At 45.0% G+C, this 18,308-nt stretch overlaps 1 protein-coding gene across 13 annotated transcripts in view; it reads right to left on the bottom strand.

The window, feature by feature from the left end:
- Window positions 1-347: 347 nt before the first annotated feature.
- KIF1A (kinesin family member 1A) overlaps window positions 348-18,308 on the bottom strand; it is a 297,735-nt gene continuing 279,774 nt past the window's right edge. For all 13 annotated transcript variants that reach the window (XM_063915795.1, XM_063915782.1, XM_063915783.1 and 10 more), the window contains 4 exons: window positions 7,711-7,848; window positions 6,601-6,793; window positions 5,937-6,055; window positions 348-5,489 (listed from right to left, as the gene is read on the bottom strand). In XM_063915795.1, the coding sequence (XP_063771865.1) occupies window positions 5,447-5,489; window positions 5,937-6,055; window positions 6,601-6,793; window positions 7,711-7,848 (493 nt within the window). In that variant the 3' untranslated portion in view covers window positions 348-5,446. The remainder of the gene's footprint in view (window positions 5,490-5,936; window positions 6,056-6,600; window positions 6,794-7,710; window positions 7,849-18,308) is intronic.

Raw genomic sequence — 18,308 nt, 5'->3', positions numbered from 1 at the left:
GGTCAGAATCTATGGTGGAAAGGAGACAGGTGAACAAATGCTACATATTTATGTGCTGAAGCCTGAGTGATGTCACTGGGGCTGAAATGTTGGACTGTATTCTCATAAACAGTTTCAGTCCATAAAATGACCTTCACCGAGTCTACTTTTATTTTTCTACATTTTGTTACCTGACATGTTATCTGGGAACATACAGTAGGTTACAAATACACTGGAAACACTTTACAAAGGTCAAACCGTCCCCCCACACAGTGATGTTGCTGCACAATGACTGTTCTCCTGGGGAAGAGGATAACGTTATAAAGTAGCAGTAAGCAGAGCTATAGAAAGGAAACATGAATGCTTGCTGAACATGTAGCTGCACTGTATTTTACATCTAAGTCATTAAAATTACATTGCCAGGTATAACATGATACAATGCATAAATAAAACAGTTTTACTATAGTAGTTAAAATACATACATATTTAAATAAATAGGCTTGACAGTCATTTGATATACTTTAATATATGGAAGGCAGAGTGACCAGCAACTTTATTGGAAGATCTTTCCATATGGTGTTTCGAGGTCTGGAATACACAGCACAGAATGACAAAGTGCACTAGTCAGGGCAGGGTGAGAGCACCGGCCCCCCGGACAGCCGCTTACAGGACAGGACTGGGCAGCAGTGATTACTTCCACACTATATGCATTACTAAAGAAACTTTATCGAATAGGGTATAACAGCCACCATCAACATGGCCAGGTATTAGTCCTTTTTGTTATTGTATATTATTATAATTTTTTTGCATCCTTGGGAATCCCAGAACTTTTAGTTTTTACTATATAGTATTTCCAACTAGATTTGAGGTAGGACAACTATGGCTTTCCATCTTGCGCAGAACTACAAGTCACAGCATGCTTATAATTCCACATCAGCTGCAGAGCCACAGGTTGCCTAAGCGTGGCACAGATACAGTAGTGATGCCTGACTGGGACATGAGAGGCAGAAGAGGCAGCTACTTCACTCTAGAGCCACCCTTCACTCTGTCCCTGACTTTTCCTGGCAAGGCATTCCACTGGATTTAATGCAGTGCTGGGATACAGCAGCTTTATCACTGGCAAGTCTTCACAGCCAAGTTTTATTTTATACTGGATTACAATGTCTGTAGTATTACTAGCACGTCCCAGATAAACATACTTATTATCCAATCCATTATATTACATAGTCAAAAAAACAACAACCATACTGTACTGACACAGTGTAATAGGTTACAGTTAAACAGAAAACTGTAAGAGGCACAAGACATGACATGTATGAAATACTTTTTACATGTTCGGTTATACAGACAAGGTTATGCTATGCAGAATAAGCCGCCTGCACAACCACAGATGATCAGTTTTCTGGTCAAAATAATGGGATTTACTAAATAATTGGGATCTCTATCTGCTCCAACAGTAAGTTAAACATTTTAGCTTGTTATATTTCATGTACATAATGTAACACAGAGTTCACTGCTAGAGCTGCAAATTGCCTGACATACCAAATCGCCATAAAGAACTACACAGCACGCGGAGGCGTCTATCCCCTTAAATAAGCTTTGTTCTGTATAGTTGTAAACCAAACTGCCCTAATTTACATAAAGTAATATGTTAGTGTAAATGACTGGGCAATTATACGTATCACTACAGTATAGTCTGCAATATAATGAGTGGCACATCTGCTGAACCTGGACAGAGCAATTATTGCACGTCCCCAGTACAGTATATATTGCTGTCCTTCCATATTATCTGCTGTCTATAGGTTGCCCACTTCCATATGACTATCATTGATTTGTTGGTCATTGTCACTGTGTTACTATGGGCCTAATTCAGACTTGATTGCAGCAGCAAAATTTTTCTCTAATGGGCAAAACCTTGTTGCACTGCGGGTGAGGCAGATATAACATGTGCAGAGAGAGTTAGATTTGGGTGGGTTATTTTGTTTCTGTGCAGGGTAAATACCGGCTGCTTTATTTTTACACTGCAATTTAGATATCCGTTTGAACACACCCTACCCAAATAGAATGGGCCCTACACACTTGCCGATGTGTATGAACAATATGAACGATCTTGTTCAGTAATGAACGATAAATCGTTCATATCGCTCAGTGTGTATGCACCAACGATGCGTGTCCTCGCGGTCGTTCATCATTTGTTTTCCCTCGTTTAGCATAACAAGCCAATTTGGACGATGGTCGTTAATCGTTGAAAACGAACATCGTCCAAATCGGTAACATCGCCAAGTGTGTAGGACACTTAACTCTCTCTGCACATGTTAAATCTGCCCCACCTGCACTGTACGTGGTTTTGCCCATTAGAGAAAAAATGTGCTGCTGCGATCAGGTCTGAATTAGGCCCTATATCATTTCCTTGACATGTCCTGCTTCCTTGTGTGTCCTAAGGCAGAGATGATCTTCCCTACTCCAGGTGCTTTCTACATTGGATAGGGTTGTATTCCTAGTGCAGTTTTGAGCCACATCTCGAGGGAACAAAGAATGAATAAGGCTGCCTGAATAAAGAGTAAGACTTGCTGGACAGTACAGAAGCAAACTACAAGACAGCATTGTTCTTAAAATTGCATATAAAATACATTAAGTAAGTCATGTAAAAGTAGATAATACCTTTCAAGGGTGGATTCCCACCCCCTCTTCCCCAAAAGAAATTATAGGAGGGGCTTCTGTGTGACCCCAGCATATGTGCAGTAGATAACAAAGACTCTGCGCTATGTTTACGTCAATTTACTTCAGTAGTGAGCTGCATGCCAGAAATGACAAAGGTAGACATGTGAACTCCCCTAACACCCCCCGCCCCCCATCTCCCAAATCCGCCACTTGCACCATTTTATGTTTATTTGTGACAAAGAGCTGAAGAGAGAAGACATTTACCCAGTTGTTGTTTTTTCTTTGCAGTATGCACTAAAGATAAGATACAGAATTCTTTTTACCAGAATTGGTCAAAATGATTTTAAGTATGGTAACACATATTGGGTATAATTGTAGGAAATATCCTGGAATTTTTACAATTGTGATGCCAAATCACAAATCTGGCAATATTTTTTTTTCAATTACATTTATTTTGCCCTTAAACTATTGAAGATTTATGTACAATGAGAAATGTATCATTGAGTTGATTAAAGCTGCTAACTGCTGTTCGCATGCAACACTCATTATAACGTACAAAATTGTGTAGCCTAGTATGCAATCTCTCCACAGCTCATTAACGTGACATTGACATATTATACAAGACAGTCATTGTTCACTTTCAAAGCAACAAAATCACCACCCAAAATGCAAAGCAATATGTAATGTAATAATACATTTATGGAATCCTGGACATATTTGAGTCATTACTTTCCTGATTCCTAAACATTACACTACCTGCAGACATAGCTGGTAAAGGTCCGGTCAGCACCATGATGGACTATTGTAAGTGATTCTGTTGACTAGTACTTTTATCAAAGAGGAATCGGATAAAAAGTAATTTGATATAATATTTCCATCATTTGTACTGGAGTCCAGTGGTCCCAGCATAAATCAATGGTAAATAGTAATGTATTATTCCCCTTATTTATTATTAGATTTGATTTGATGCTCTTTTACAGTATGTTGTAGATCTGGAGGACAGGAGTGGACACTAATAGCTTGATACATAGGCCAATGAATGCATTTGATAACAAAATTCTCCCTCGTGTTCGATAATTCCTATAACTGGGTCTGTTCTATTTGGGACTGTATGTTCCACAGGTTAGCTGGCCTCAGACATACATCAGCCCAAGTCTGAGATGATCGGACCTCATAGTCTCAGGTTGTCTGACCATGCGATTGGAGGTCCTATACACCCATACTATGGCATCCCAAAGACATTCAATAACCCAGTGCTAACAATGTCCGACTAACAGCAAGATCAGTCTCACGTGCATTCAGTGACATGTTGATCAAAGACTAGACAATGACCCAAATCTCCCTAGGTTTTATTTAGGTTATTAATATACCTTGGTGCTATCTTGAAGGCAAATTAATTAAAGTGCTATTATATATTGCCTTCACATTAACGAGCATAGGTAGTGAGTGGGCTATAAGGCGCTGATTCTTGAGAAATTCATTCTTAAAGTGCATACAGTTGGAATGGAGAAATTCTCTTATGTATAACTGGTTCCCGGTTCCCCTCTCTTTGGTGTATGTGTGCTCGGGCTTCCTTTGGGTTGAGTTAAGTTCTCATGGCACTATAGCCTGTAGAACATGATCCTGCATGCAAAATTATAAGTACATACATAGGGCAAAAACATCTAGTACAACATGGCATTGTTTTGTAGTAACCGGCAAGGTCCTAGAATCAATTAATCACACTACACAGTGTTAGGCTTCTTGTGCCTCTTCTAGACACACTTATTATGTGAACGCATGACCCTCTCTAGACAGATTAGTGTGAGTGTGTTATATTTACACCCGCTTTGGAAAATGACATATTAGATGGTGCAAAGAATTGTAACTAAGGACGTGCCTCACATGAGAAAATGTATAAAGCAGGGAACAGACCCCCATGTATGTGTACCCATCATCTACATGCAGTGAGTACCACCGTCTTGTGAGCTTAACTAATATTAATGAGAAAACAGGCTGTTAATGTATTGGGCACAAGTGATATCACCAAGCAACGTGTCTGCCCCCTTCGTACCACCACAATCATGTCATAAGTTCTGTTAAAATGGCTACCTGCACTCTGTGTAGATGGTTTGTGCATTTGCAGGGATGTGTTTGATGTTTTAGGAGTAGACTTCCCATACTAGGAGAGGACACAAAAGTTTAGTGATCACATGTTCCGCTACAAAATCTTATTCTTTAACATCTCTTACTAGAGATCTGCATTATTCAGCATTCTCTCATTATTACTTCCTAATCTTCCTGCCTAAAAATGCATCTTTCTAGTCAGATGATTAACTTCCCACTGGGTTATAGGTTTTGGGGTTGGGATTGCCGGGATCCCGATCGCCGGGATCCTTACTGGATCCCAGGCATTGTTTTATGGCCACTGAGACCAGTAACATATCATTTCCTGAACCACCTACTATGTCTTCTTGCATACAAATGGTCATTTCTATCTGCCCATAGTATAGTTCATTGAAGAAATGAAAAACACAGAACAAAGGTGCAGCACAGTGAGACTCCCTGGACCAGGTGTAGGCAACGCAAGAGTCTCCAGCTGTTAATGTACAGCTCTCAGCTTGCTGAGAGTTGTATTTCAAGAACAACTGGAAAGCCGCAGGTTACCTCCTAGGCCATAAGAAGAATAAAGGTTATCTTCAGTGGGAGCAGTAGAAGTAAGCGTGAGCATGGTGCTTAGGGGTGTGGTGCTTTTGTCATGTGCAGGTTTGGGGTGAATTCATGGTGTAACATGTTGATAAAAGCAGGAAAGAGTGTGTGCATCCCATTAAATTCTCATTTGGGCTGTTCTGCGTCGTGACAGTTTGGACCTATGAGAGGAGCAGGAAGACAAAGAAAGAGAGAGACAGAAAGTCAATGAAGGAGCCATGAATTTCATGCTACAAAGGACCCCTATCAGACACATTCATGCCAGGCTCTCTGAGTGTGAACCAAGTGGCAACACTATTTGTGACCCAGCATGTCAACATCTCAACAAATGCTTAGTCTTAGTAAATAGAATTAATTTCCCTCACCCACTGCACTTCTACAGTAGTATTATACCCAACTATTGACACAGAATTACCCGAAATGTTGAGCTATTTGTCTGTTTTACATTATATATACACATTGTGTGTTGTGACATGTGTGACAAATGGCAGTGATTTGTCTTCTGGAGTATCATGCAGTAACACAATGCCAACTACTAGAAATAATTATCTTCCACCCCAGCCGTCTAGGGGGCCTGTCTCCCCCTGTGGTCCATCACACAGCCTCACCGAATGGAGCCGGCCAGGAGAGGGTTGAAGGCGTAGAGCCAGTCATGCATGTCCTTATCATTGCTGGCCTGCAGCAGGATGCCGCGGTGTTGTGTGCACACAGCGAACGTGTTGGGCGTCTGCAGAAGTGAAAACAAAACATGCACTAGTACAATGACAAATGGAAGCCTAACCAGGGAGATCCTTCTCACACCTGATTGGTGGTTGAACCCTGATTGGTGGTATTAATCTGCTAGTCTTATTCAATTACACATGTCTACCTTAGCTTAATTTCATTAGAGCTCCCATGTGTCCATATTTTTCCAGGCCCATCCCTTTATTCCAATCACAATCTTTAACCCACAATTCTTACTGTCGACTACCTGATCTCCTGTTGCACCCAGTATAAGCAAAATTATAAGTCTGAGGAAGGAAGGAAGGAAGGAAGGAAGGAAGGAAGGAAGGAAGGAAGGAAGGAAGGAAGGAAGGAAGGAAGGAAGGAAGGAAGGAAGGAAGGAAGGAAGGAAGGAAGGAAGGAAGGAAGGAAGGATGCATTCTACGTCCTGAGTTCTGCTCATAGGGGTGGTTAGTTTTGTTTAAATTGGGGAACCCTGAATCTCATCCAACCAAGAATTAGTACAGATCTCCCCTCCATCAATAGTATGGAGATACAGTGTTATTTTACCTTCAGCATGGCCTGCTGGTCCTCACTGTATTCCACTTGGGCCTGTGAGAGATTAAGGATGGCTCTCTCCACTGAATCCCGATCACTATTGTAGATGTAGACATAGGGACGTCGGACCACCACGTACCTCTTTACCCAGCCCCCAGTGTGAGGTTCGAGGAAGTGTAGGTACCCCTTCTTAGAAACGATAGGGCTGAGGAGAAATGTGCAAGAAGAAAAGGTTTGTGTTTAAAATAAATGTAACTGATAATTACTAATCACCACTGTCACATCTAACACCTATCCATCTAAATGTGTAATCAGAGGATCCTCTTATATGTACTAACACACAGTATAGCCACAGCTGTTATAATACTTGCTGGACTCCACATTACAGGTTATGACTATGGCTAACATGTAGCCCAGTTTATATTCCACTGGAATTGACATCTAAGATCATCAAAAAGAGAAAAGGTTGTGCTATTTGCTCATTAATGCCATGCTACCTGTGGTATCAATTACAGCACTGCCCTCTCCACCTACAAAAACCTTTTTTCCTGACTCACTAAGTACATTGCTCTCTGAAGCTCAGAGAGACAAATACCTCCATCACAAGCACTTCCTCCCGCTGTCACTACCAGGGTGGTGAGTAGCAGGACAAAAGAGGGTGACAAAGTATCCTCCTTTACTTTACTTATGCTAGAAGCCAATAATAATGCTATAGAGTATATAGTATGTGCAGGAGGAAGCAGAGGTGATAAGTATGTGTCACACAGTGCTTCCTCCTTCAATCATTTATTCAGGTGCATGGTAATCGGACAGCAGGGGGAGGGACAAGATGAGATCTATCATCTATACAAGTGTACCACCATAGATATGATACACCGTGTTTCAAATTTACAGAACCTTAAGGTACACTATGTGCTCTCAGTCTACTGCATGCAAATAGAAATCTAATTCACATTCTGTTTGTTTTGGAATCACCATAATATATGACTATTGCTCAGACAAACCCATTTGGAAGTTTTTTGACCAGTATTAATATATGCTTAAATCAACTTATAGTAAAGCATAAGGTATTTCCAGGGCATTACATACTGAATGGTAACTTCAATCCTTGTGTCTACTTACCTAACCCGGATTTCTTGTATGTCAGGAACAAATAAACTAAGTGGGATCTTGAGTCCTGTACTGGGTGACTTCTGCAGCTCTCCCGGGGGGCTCGGAGGGTCCCTCTCAGAGGTAAATGCACATGACAGAGGCTGGGGACTGGAAGTTTAAGGCAGAAGGGAGAAAAGAGCGATACAATTAGAACACTGTAATGTAATCTAGATCTATGTGGTTATACCTCTGTGTACTTTTCCATTAGTTACATTGGTGATTTTGGTGTAGTTTATGAAACATTTTTAACTTTATCCAAATTAATTTGCATTTATATATCCTTACAATTGGTTTTTATACTTAAGTCTTCTTCATAAAATACAGTACTGTAGTTCCAAATTCCTATTCGGACAACAACACTTATAAAATGCATTTGAATACTGGTTTAATAAAGTGGCATTTGTCTATTGAAAATCTTAAAATCTCTGGGTCCAAAAAATACCCAAAACAATAATGCTCGACCTAGCCTTTACACTTTTCCTATGGTAACCTAAATCTTAAAGCTGAACCTATCAGAACTCTCTTAACCCCAGACCTAACATTACATTGAGCCATCATCCAATTCTGACTGCTTACCTGGAACCTTTAGTAACTAGTCCAAGTTGTAAATACCAACGCCTAACACAAACGCCTAACACAAAATGTTGCTCTTAATATACCCCTGGTACAGATGTGCATTAGTTTGATCCAGTGTAAACTATGCAAGTAAATCACTTGTTTGACTGCCTGCTAAAGGTGCATACACACTTGCCGAGAAAATAGGATTTTAATACCTACCGGAAAATCCTTTTCTCTTAGTCCGTAGAGGATGCGGGGGACTCCAAAAAGACCATGGGGTATAGACGGGATCCGCAGGAGACATGGGCACTTTAAGACTTTAAATGGGCGTGAACTGGCTCCTCCCTCTATGCCCCTCCTCCAGACCTCAGTTATAGGAACTGTGCCCAGAGGAGACAGACATTTCGAGGAAAAGGATTTTGTTAAACTAAGGGTGAGATACATACCTGCTCACACCACAACACACCGTACAACATGGCATTTCTCTAAAACCAGTTAATAGTGTGAACCAACGAGATCAGCAACAGGCTGACCCTTACCAAAACACAACCTTTGTGTAACATAAGCAATAACTATATACAATTACTGCAGATAGAGTCCGCACTGGGACGGGCGCCCAGCATCCTCTACGGACTAAGAGAAAAGGATTTACCGGTAGGTATTAAAATCCTATTTTCTCTTACGTCCTAGAGGATGCTGGGGACTCCAAAAGGACCATGGGGTTTATACCAAAGCTCCAAACCAGGCGGGAGAGTGCGGATGACTCTGCAGCACCGATTGAGCAAACAGGAGGTCCTCATCAGCCAGGGTATCAAACTTGTAGAACTTTGCAAAAGTGTTTGACACCGACCAAGTAGCTGCTCGGCAAAGCTGTAAAGCCGAGACACCTTGGGCTGTCGCCCAAGACGAGCCCACCTTCCTAGTGGAATGGGCTTTCACCGATTTCGGTAACAGCAAACCAGCCGTAGAATGAGCCTGCTGAATCGTATTACAGATCCAGCGTGCAATAGTCTGCTTAGAAGCAGGAGCGCCAACCTTGTTGGCCGCATACAGGACAAACAGCGCCTCTGTCTTCCTAACCCGAGCCGTTCTGGCTACATAAATTTTCAAAGCTCTGACCACATCAAGAGACTTGGAATCAGCCAAGGCTTCAGTAGCCACAGGCACCACAATAGGTTGGTTCATGTGAAACGAAGAAACCACCTTTGGGAGAAATTGTTGACGAGTTCTCAACTCTGCTCTATCCTCATGGAAAATCAGATAGGGGCTTTTGTGAGACAAAGCCGCCAATTCGGACACCCGCCTTGCGGACGCCAAGGACAATAGCATGACCACCTTCCAAGTGAGAAATTTCAACTCTACCTTTTGTAAAGATTCAAACCAATGTGACGTAAGGAACTGTAACACCACATTAAGGTCCCACGGTGCCACAGGGGGCACAAATGGAGGTTGGCTGTGTAGCACGCCTTTCACGAAAGTCTGCACTTCTAGAAGTGAGGCTAATTCCCTTTGAAAGAAAATTGATAAGCCCGACACCTGCACTTTAATGGAGCCTAACTTCAGGCCCGCATCCACACCTGCTTGCAAAAAGTGGAGAAAACGCCCCAGCTGAAATTCTTCTGTAGGAGCCTTCTTGAATTCACACCAAGACACAAATTTTCTCCAAATACGGTGATAATGCTTCGCCGTTACGTCATTTCTAGCTTTGAGTAGAGTGTGGATGACTTCCCCGAGAATAACCTTCCTAGCTAGGATTTGGCGTTCAACCGCCATGCCGTCAAACGCAACCGCGGTAAGTCCTGGAACACACACGGCCCTTGCTGTAACAGATCCTCTCTGAGAGGAAGAGGCCAGGGATCTCCTGTGAGTAATTCCTGAAGATCCGGATACCAGGCCCTCCGTGGCCAATCTGGAACAACGAGTATTGTCCGAACCCTTGTTCTTCTTATGATCCTTAATACCTTTGGGATGAGCGGAAGCGGAGGGAACACAAAGACCGACTGAAACACCCACAGTGTCACTAATGCGTCCACTGCTATTGCTTGAGGGTCCCTCGACCTGGAACAATATGTCCGAAGCTCCTTTTTTTTTTGAGAAAACGTTTTATTGATTATATATGCATATAAACAAGAAAGTAGATCATTGCAAACAGTAAAATGGCATGCATGACAGTAATATAATGGTACAGCATGGAGGGGGGCGTACAACAGGTGGGACGATTGGGGGGGTATCAAACAAGCCTCCATACCGACTAGCTACATAAACTGTTACAATTAACATTTACAGTAAAAGGGGGAAGAAGGTGAAACAAAGTGTAGCGTGGAGGAGGGTATAGGGTAAAGAGGAAAGAGCAGAAGAGGGAGAGGGTTATGGAGAACTGGGAAAAGGGAGTGAGGGAGGTCGGTCCGTCAGAGCCAAGTATAAAAGTAGATTGTGGCATAAGAATAGTATAGGTTAGATAAGTGAGCATTAGATAGTTACTTATTTAAATAGTTGTCAATGGTGGTTCAGCATTAAAGTAAAGGGTCCAAGGTGTCAATGTTTCGATAAAGGACACCGCAGAATCTCGGAGAGTGGCAGTAATTCGCTCCAGCCTATATGTAAACCAGATTGCATTTATAGTAGCGGTCAAAGTAGGGGGGGTAGTGGACTTCCAATTAGCCGCTATTTGACATTTAGCCGTATTTAATATATGTTTGATTAAGGCACGATGGTGTCGTGGAGTGTCAGGAATGGGACGGGAGAGTAGCGAATAGAGGGGCGAATCAGGGACGGTTACATGTGTAACATCCAACACCAATTTATGAAGTAGTCTCCAATATTGTCGGATCGATGGACAGGACCACCAAACATGCAGCAGGGTCCCGCGGCATCCGCATAATCTCCAGCATTCACCTGAGGACGTGGGATAGATGGTTTGTAGTCTAGAGGGAACTAGGTACCAGCGGTAGTATAGTTTGTATGAATTCTCAGCAATTCGGACTGAGATAGAATTTTTGGTGATTTCTTGTCTAATCTCCTCCCAATCTTCAATAGTTAAAGTCTCACCCACCTCTTTCTCCCAGGCCAATTCGTGACTCTCCTTAGGGGGGATATTGTGCGACAATAACACTCGGTAAATGCGAGAGAGCAGTCCCTTCGTCGAATGAGAACCGCGACACCAGATCTCCAGGGGGGTGGCTATAATAGGGTGGATGGGTTTAGAGATGGTTCCATAGAAGTGTCTAATTTGCAAAAACTGATAGAAGACTGAGTGGGGGAGCGAGAAGCGGGATTGTAAATCCGCGAAAGATGGAAATGAGGAAAGAGGGGCGATGTCTTGTAGTGAGAGGATATTGTGCGCAGTCCAATGGTAAAATGCAGAATGATTGTTACCTGGTGGAAATTGGGTATTGTTCCACAAAGGAGTTAAGTAAGGGTTGTTAGAACGGAGTTGATAGAAGCGGGTACAAAAATCCCATATCGGCAAAGAGAAGCGCACTGTCGGCAAAAGAAGAGAAGAGTTCGGGCGGGAACGGGGTGGGCACCATAGCAGTGTTCAGGGTGAGAACATCTGCAGAGCCTGCGCCTCCAGATAGGTCCACGTTCTCTGTGCCGGGGGTGAATGCCAGAGAACACAAGAGGCTAGATGTGTGGCCCGATAGTAGCGGAGAAGGTCTGGTACACCAAGACCGCCCTCTGAGCGGTGTTGTTGAAGTAGCCGCATTTTGACTCTCGGTTTTTTCCCAGCCCAGATAAAGTTAGATATATCTCGTTGAAGATTCTTCAGTATCTTAACGGAGATGTGAATAGGCAGGGTTTGCCATAAGTATAACAAACGTGGTAAAAGGTTCATCTTGACTGCCGCGATGCGGCCAAACCAAGAAATTAACAGCTTATTCCATGCGATAAGATCAGATTTCATTGAAGATATTAAACGTGGGAAGTTGGCAGAGTACAACGATGAATAAGATTTGGTTAGGTAGATACCTAGATATTTGAGTTTAGTACTCTGCCATTTAAAAGAATGAGAGGAGCGTAAAAGGCTAAGATCACGTGGGGCAATATGTAGGTCCAGAACTTCTGTTTTGTCGGCATTAAGTCTATAGTTCGAGAGGGAGCTATATGTTTGAATCTCCTCAAATAGATGTTTTAGGGAGGTGTGTGGGTTGGTCAGGGTCAAAATGACATCTGCGTATAATGCTATTTTATATTCATGGTTATCAACCATGAGACCTGAGATGTTGGAATTCAATCGGATTTTTGCAGCTAGCGGTTCCATTACTAGAGCAAAAAGTAGGGGGGAGAGTGGACATCCCTGTCGGGTGCCATTTCTAATAGGTAGTGGATGGGAGGATAGAACATTAACCAGGATAGATGCTGAGGGATTACAGTAGAGAGAGGTTATGGCATTATAAAATGGACCATGTATTCCTGTTGTCTGAAGGGCTTGTTGTATAAAGGGCCAGGCTACTCTATCAAAGGCCTTTTCCGCATCAAGAGCCACCACCAGAGTCGGGAGCGAGTCCCGATGGGAGAGGTGTATGAGATCGATAAGGCATCGTGTATTGTCTGCTGCCTGGCGGTTGGGGATGAAACCAACTTGGTCCGGATGTATTAACGTGGGGAGGTAGGGGGCGAGCCGGTTTGCAAGGATTTTGGCGAAGAGCTTCAGATCTGTGTTTAACAATGAGATGGGCCTATAGTTTTTCATTTCCAGTGGGTCTCGATCAGGTTTGGCAATAACTATAATATTGGCTCTGGTGGTGGCTGCATCGAGGGATCTCCCTTCCATCAATGAATTGAAAAGTGAATGTAACATAGGGAGGAGGGCCTGGGAGAATTTCTTAAAATAAATGGCAGTGTACCCATCCGGACCAGGGGCGGAAGATCGACGGAGTTGCTTAATTGTCGTAAGGATCTCCTCGTGTGTGATAGGAGCGTTGAGTGTCTTAAGGTCTGTTATAGAGAGTATCGGCAACTGGCAAGAGGAGAGATATTGTTGGATAGCTGTAACATGGTGCGGGGCGGTAGAGACCTCAGAGGGAAGGTTATAGAGCGAAGTATAATAATCTTGGAAATGAGCAGCCATCAGTTTAGTGTCACAGGTTGTGGATCCATCAGGGCACCTTAGAGCCAGTATTCGATTAAGCGTGCGTTTCGCACGCAACCGACGGGCCAACAAGGTATCTGCCTTATTCGATTTTTCGTAAAATTTCTGACGGATCCACAGGAGTGATCTGATCGTTTTCTTAGTGAGGATTTGGGACAATTGCCCTTTTAGGGCGAGTATCTTTAGGTATAGTTTGCGTTTGGGGGAGCGTTGATGGCGGAGGGTCAATGAAGCTAGGTCAGACTCTAAGTCCGCAATTCGCTTAGATTCCAGCTTTCTCTGGGTAGATGTGAGGCTAATGAGGAGACCTCGCAGTGTTACCTTATGTGCTTCCCATAGAATTGCCGGTGAGATGTCAGGGGAGATGTTATTAGCGAGAAAGTGTTGGATCGCGGTCTCAATTTGGGATACATTAGAGGATTTCAAGAGCAGGGATTCATTAAGGCGCCATTTGCGAGAAGTCGGGAGTTTATAAGGGGCAGTGAGTTCAAGTAGTATCGCATAGTGGTCAGACCAAGTGGTCGGGATTATTTGGGCACCTAGGAGGGTTTGAGTGGAGTCCCTATCTACAAAAATGTAGTCAATCCGGGTATATATGTCGTGTTGTGGAGAGTAATGTGTGTAGCCTTTGGCTGACGGGTATAGTGTTTTCCAGCTATCATATAAATTGTGAGCTGTGATGCATGTCTGAAGGAGTTTAGATAGTTTTATATGAGGAGAAGGCCCTGCACATGGTCGGGATCTGTCAATATGGGGGTTTAACGTGGCATTGCAATCACCGGCCACTATAACCCATGGATTCGAAAATTTAGAGAGGTAGTCAGAAAACGTCTTGAAGAAGGAACCCTGCTGCATGTAGACCGACGCTAAAGTGATAGGGGATTGATTAAGAGAGCCGGAGAGGATCACAAATCTGCCATGGTCATCGAGGACTGTGTCTTGAACGACCAGGGGGAGGTCGCGATGGATCAAGATGGCAGTGCCCCTGCGTTTAGCTGACATTGTGGAATAAAATGTTTGACTATAGTGTTTGGAGCTTAAAGAAGGGTGTGGGGCCTTAAAGTGGGTCTCCTGTAGGAATATGATATCCGCTCTTTGTCGAGCAAAAAAGTGAAATGACATGGAGCGCTTGGTTGGGGAATTAAGGCCATTGACGTTAATAGACAACACTTTCAGAGTCATGGAGGGCGAAAAACAGTATAGCTCAGTAGGTAGATTGGCTCTTGACGTGGCCGACCGGGGGATAGAAAAGAGGGAAGGAGAGGACAGAGGAAACAGGTGGAGGGGGTCGTGGGTATGAACTTAAGGGATAGACCCTTTCCTAAGAATGGGTTGGGTCTAGGAGTGAAGGGGCGGTTGCCAGGTGGGCAGCCCCTTCGGTGTGGGGGGTAGCGCCAAAAATAGAGGATAACAAGGAAAAAGAGAAACATGTTGACGTAGAGGGTGGAGTATACATTCTGCAGGCCAGGGTAAGGGGTATGGGAAGATCAGATCAAGGAGTTCAGAGAAGCAAGAAAAATAGAGAAGGCATTGCAGACAACATCCACGTTAATAATAATAACAGTACATCAGGGTATGAACATAGTCAAGGTATCTTAAATAATATCAATTGGTTTCACAACATTGTCTAGATGAATCAGCGGTAAATGGCAGAAACGATAGTAACCCAAACAGTCACGTCTAAATTAAAGGCCAAGGTATTCCCCCAGGATTGAGCGGCAGATTAGCCTTACCAATTCAAGGCACGAGACCAACACAAAGGAGAGGGAACACCAAGGACTGACGCGCAGGAGGTCCAAACAACAAAAAGGACCGTCAAGTCACCAATGTCGACAATGTAAGACAATGTATGAGGGGGAGGGAGAAACTATTGTGGTATATCAAACACAGTAATAGCATATGTAATATTAGCTAACTCCCCCATAGGGAAGGCAAAAGTAAGCGAGTGTCTATCGTAGACTATGGGAACCAGTGGTAGTATGTAGGAAATCTAGCATTTGGATTTGGCTTCGTTAGCAGAAAACAATATCGTTCCCTGGTGTGGAGTGGCCCATTAGCCGATCCACCTCAGGGCATGCAGCCAACCCAGTGGTAAGTTCACTGGGAAGCACCATGTAAAATTCCAAAATAACATATAGACCACCAGGCCAGAAGAATTAGATATATAAAACAATGTACCATACTGATAACATGAAAAGGGTGGAGTCAGTCTGCAAGGACCACTCCAGTAACTGATCTGAAGAGGGCCTTTCGACCTCTCATTTAGTCGACCATTCGGGAGTAGGTGCCACGGGCCTTTTGGGAGAGGCGTAAGTGAGCTGGTTCCGGATCTCATCAGGAAGGGACTCAAAGATGCCAAGAGACCTGAGGAGGTCGTAGCCTTGGGCGGGTGTTTTGATCGAGTGGTGAGTGCCATCCTTCGAAACATGTAGTTGGAACGGGAAACCCCACTTGTACTTGATAGAGTTATCTCGAAGGGCTTTGGTGATGGCGGTAAGGTCTCTGCGTTTTCGAAGTGTAGAGGGGGCTAGGTTTTGAAATATTTGTAGTTGGGCTCCGGAGTAGATAACTGATTGATGTTCCCGGGCTGCCATCATGAATTTCTCTTTGGTTTTATAATAATGGAATCGTATGATGACATCCCTCGGGGGCTGGGTGGGTGGAGGGCGTGGACGTAGTGCTCTATGTGCTCTATCAAGAAGAAGGAGATCTGAAGAGACCTCGGGAATCATAGTCAGCAACAAGCCTTCTAGGAAACTGGGGAGGCCCTCTGCAGAGACACTCTCTGGAATATTACGGATTCGGATGTTATTCCGGCGATTCCAGTTGTCCATATCTTCTAAGTGGTCTTCCTGTTGGGCCAACTCTGCGCGAATCTCCGACAGTTCTTGTTCGACTACCACCTGGTATTGGCAGACCTCATCCACTTTGCGTTCCAGGGAGTCTGTGCGGGTGCCAAGGTCAGCGAGTTCAGTCCTGAATTCAGCTATGACCGACCTCATTTCCGTCTGAATGGTCTTAGTGACAATGGCCATTATATCTTGGGTCGTGAGGTTTGTCTTTGGCGACGGAGTGTCATCAGCATCCGACATGGGGTCTACAGTGGGGGAGTTGCGAGGAGTAACGCCTGCCTTTTCCCACGCCCGGAGGATACTGGGCTTAGGTAGTGCAGGGGTTTTGCGATTCCTCTACGACATAGTGGAATGAGTGAGGTATATGGGTAGTATCTGAAATTTATCGGCTCAGCAGTGTAGAAGGCACAGATGTATAATAGGGTGTCGCCTTCTCCCTTGGACCCTATAAGATGTATCAAGATGAGCCCCTTAGCACCATTTGGCCGCAGAATGATTTAGCATAAAATAGGCATCATGTGTTCCTCGCACCGGTGAGGACGAGTTAAGTAGTAATTAGATGCGGTTCGGGTCTGCGATATCGTGCAGACACGGTATCATCCAAATAAGCCCCCCCTGAGAGCCGGGCGGTGGGGTCGAGCACATCAGTCCGGCCATGGACCAGCCAGCAACCATCAACAGTGCAGTAGAGTCAGGTATCCGCCCCCGTGCTCCACGATATCTCAGTAGTGATGGGGATGGAAATTTACACAACCGCGATCAGGGGAGGGCAGGGAGGGAGCAGGATCATAGCCTGGCGCCTCGGAGGTAAGCACCCCTGTCGGCGCGGTCACGGGTCCCCGCTCGTCTGACAGCGGGTATTGGAGGCCGTGGCAGGTCACCTCTACCCGGGTGGAGCTCGCGTCAGGCACCTGGGGGCTAATGGAAATCGGCCAGAGTGGTCCCGGGGGCCCAGGGACGCCGCAGCAAGCGGCAGCGAAGCCCGGCCGGGGAGTCAGTGCAGGGGCCGGTGATCAGAGAGAAGGCAGGATCTCACCCAGTCCGCGTCCCCCAGAGGATGATCTTTCAATCACTGCTCCCCCTGAGTGACACTTAGGTCCTGTGTGATTCACGAAGGTGTCTGCAGCTCTGGTCTCCAATAGGTAGAGGTCAGCAACCAGGGGGCCCTCCACTGGATGCAGGAGTGTGCAGTGGGTCCAAGTACTCCACCTGCAGCTACCAGGATCACGACAGGCAGCAGACAGGCATATCTAGGATTTGTCTTGTGGATCCAAGATGGCCGCCGCAGCTCACAGGAGACGATCCCCTCACAGTTGTACTCTGCCCTGGAGTCTCCCCCTGGCAGGAGTCCCAGCCGATGGAGCCCTCAAGGGGTCAGGGATAGTGTTAGGCGGTGGAGGGATGTCGGGGGGAATATCCACGGCCCCTCTGGAGCTCAGGAAGCGGGTAAGCGCCGCACTCTAGTCCCCGGATCCTCGGCGCGCCTAGGCCGCAACCCAGACAAGCAGTCCCCCTGCTCCGCGATCGTCAGCGGCCAGCACAGGAGGTGTCCAGGTATAGTGGGGAAGCACGGGGGGTGATATGTATGGCTGTGAGTACCTGTAGGGGTTTTTTAAACAGGGTTGGAGACAGAGCCCTGTTCCGATGCGTCCTCTCCCTATTACCGCTAGGCCACGCCCCCATGTCTGAAGCTTCTTGTTGAGGCGAGACGCCATCATGTCTATTTGAGGAAGTCCCCAACGACTTGTCACTTCTGCAAAGACCTCTTGATGAAGACTCCACTCTCCTGGATGGAGATCGTGTCTGCTGAGGAAGTCTGCTTCCCAGTTGTCCACTCCTGGAATGAAGAACGCTGACAGAGCGCTTGCATGTTTTTCCGCCCAGCGAAGAATCTAGGTGGCCTCCACCATCGCCGATCTGCTCTTTGTTCCGCCCCCGCCTGCAGTTTACGTGCGCCACGGCTGTGATGTTGTCCGACTGAATCAGGATGGGCAGGTCGCGAAGAAGATGTTCCGCCTGCTGCGGGCCATTGTAGATGGCCCTTAACTCCAGCACGTTTATGTGCA

The sequence above is a fragment of the Pseudophryne corroboree genome, chromosome 4 (genome assembly GCF_028390025.1).
Source record: "Pseudophryne corroboree isolate aPseCor3 chromosome 4, aPseCor3.hap2, whole genome shotgun sequence".
Taxonomy (NCBI): Eukaryota; Metazoa; Chordata; class Amphibia; order Anura; family Myobatrachidae; genus Pseudophryne; species Pseudophryne corroboree.
Note: the sequence above shows the minus strand (reverse complement) of the source record. Positions and strands in the feature narration are given on the sequence as shown.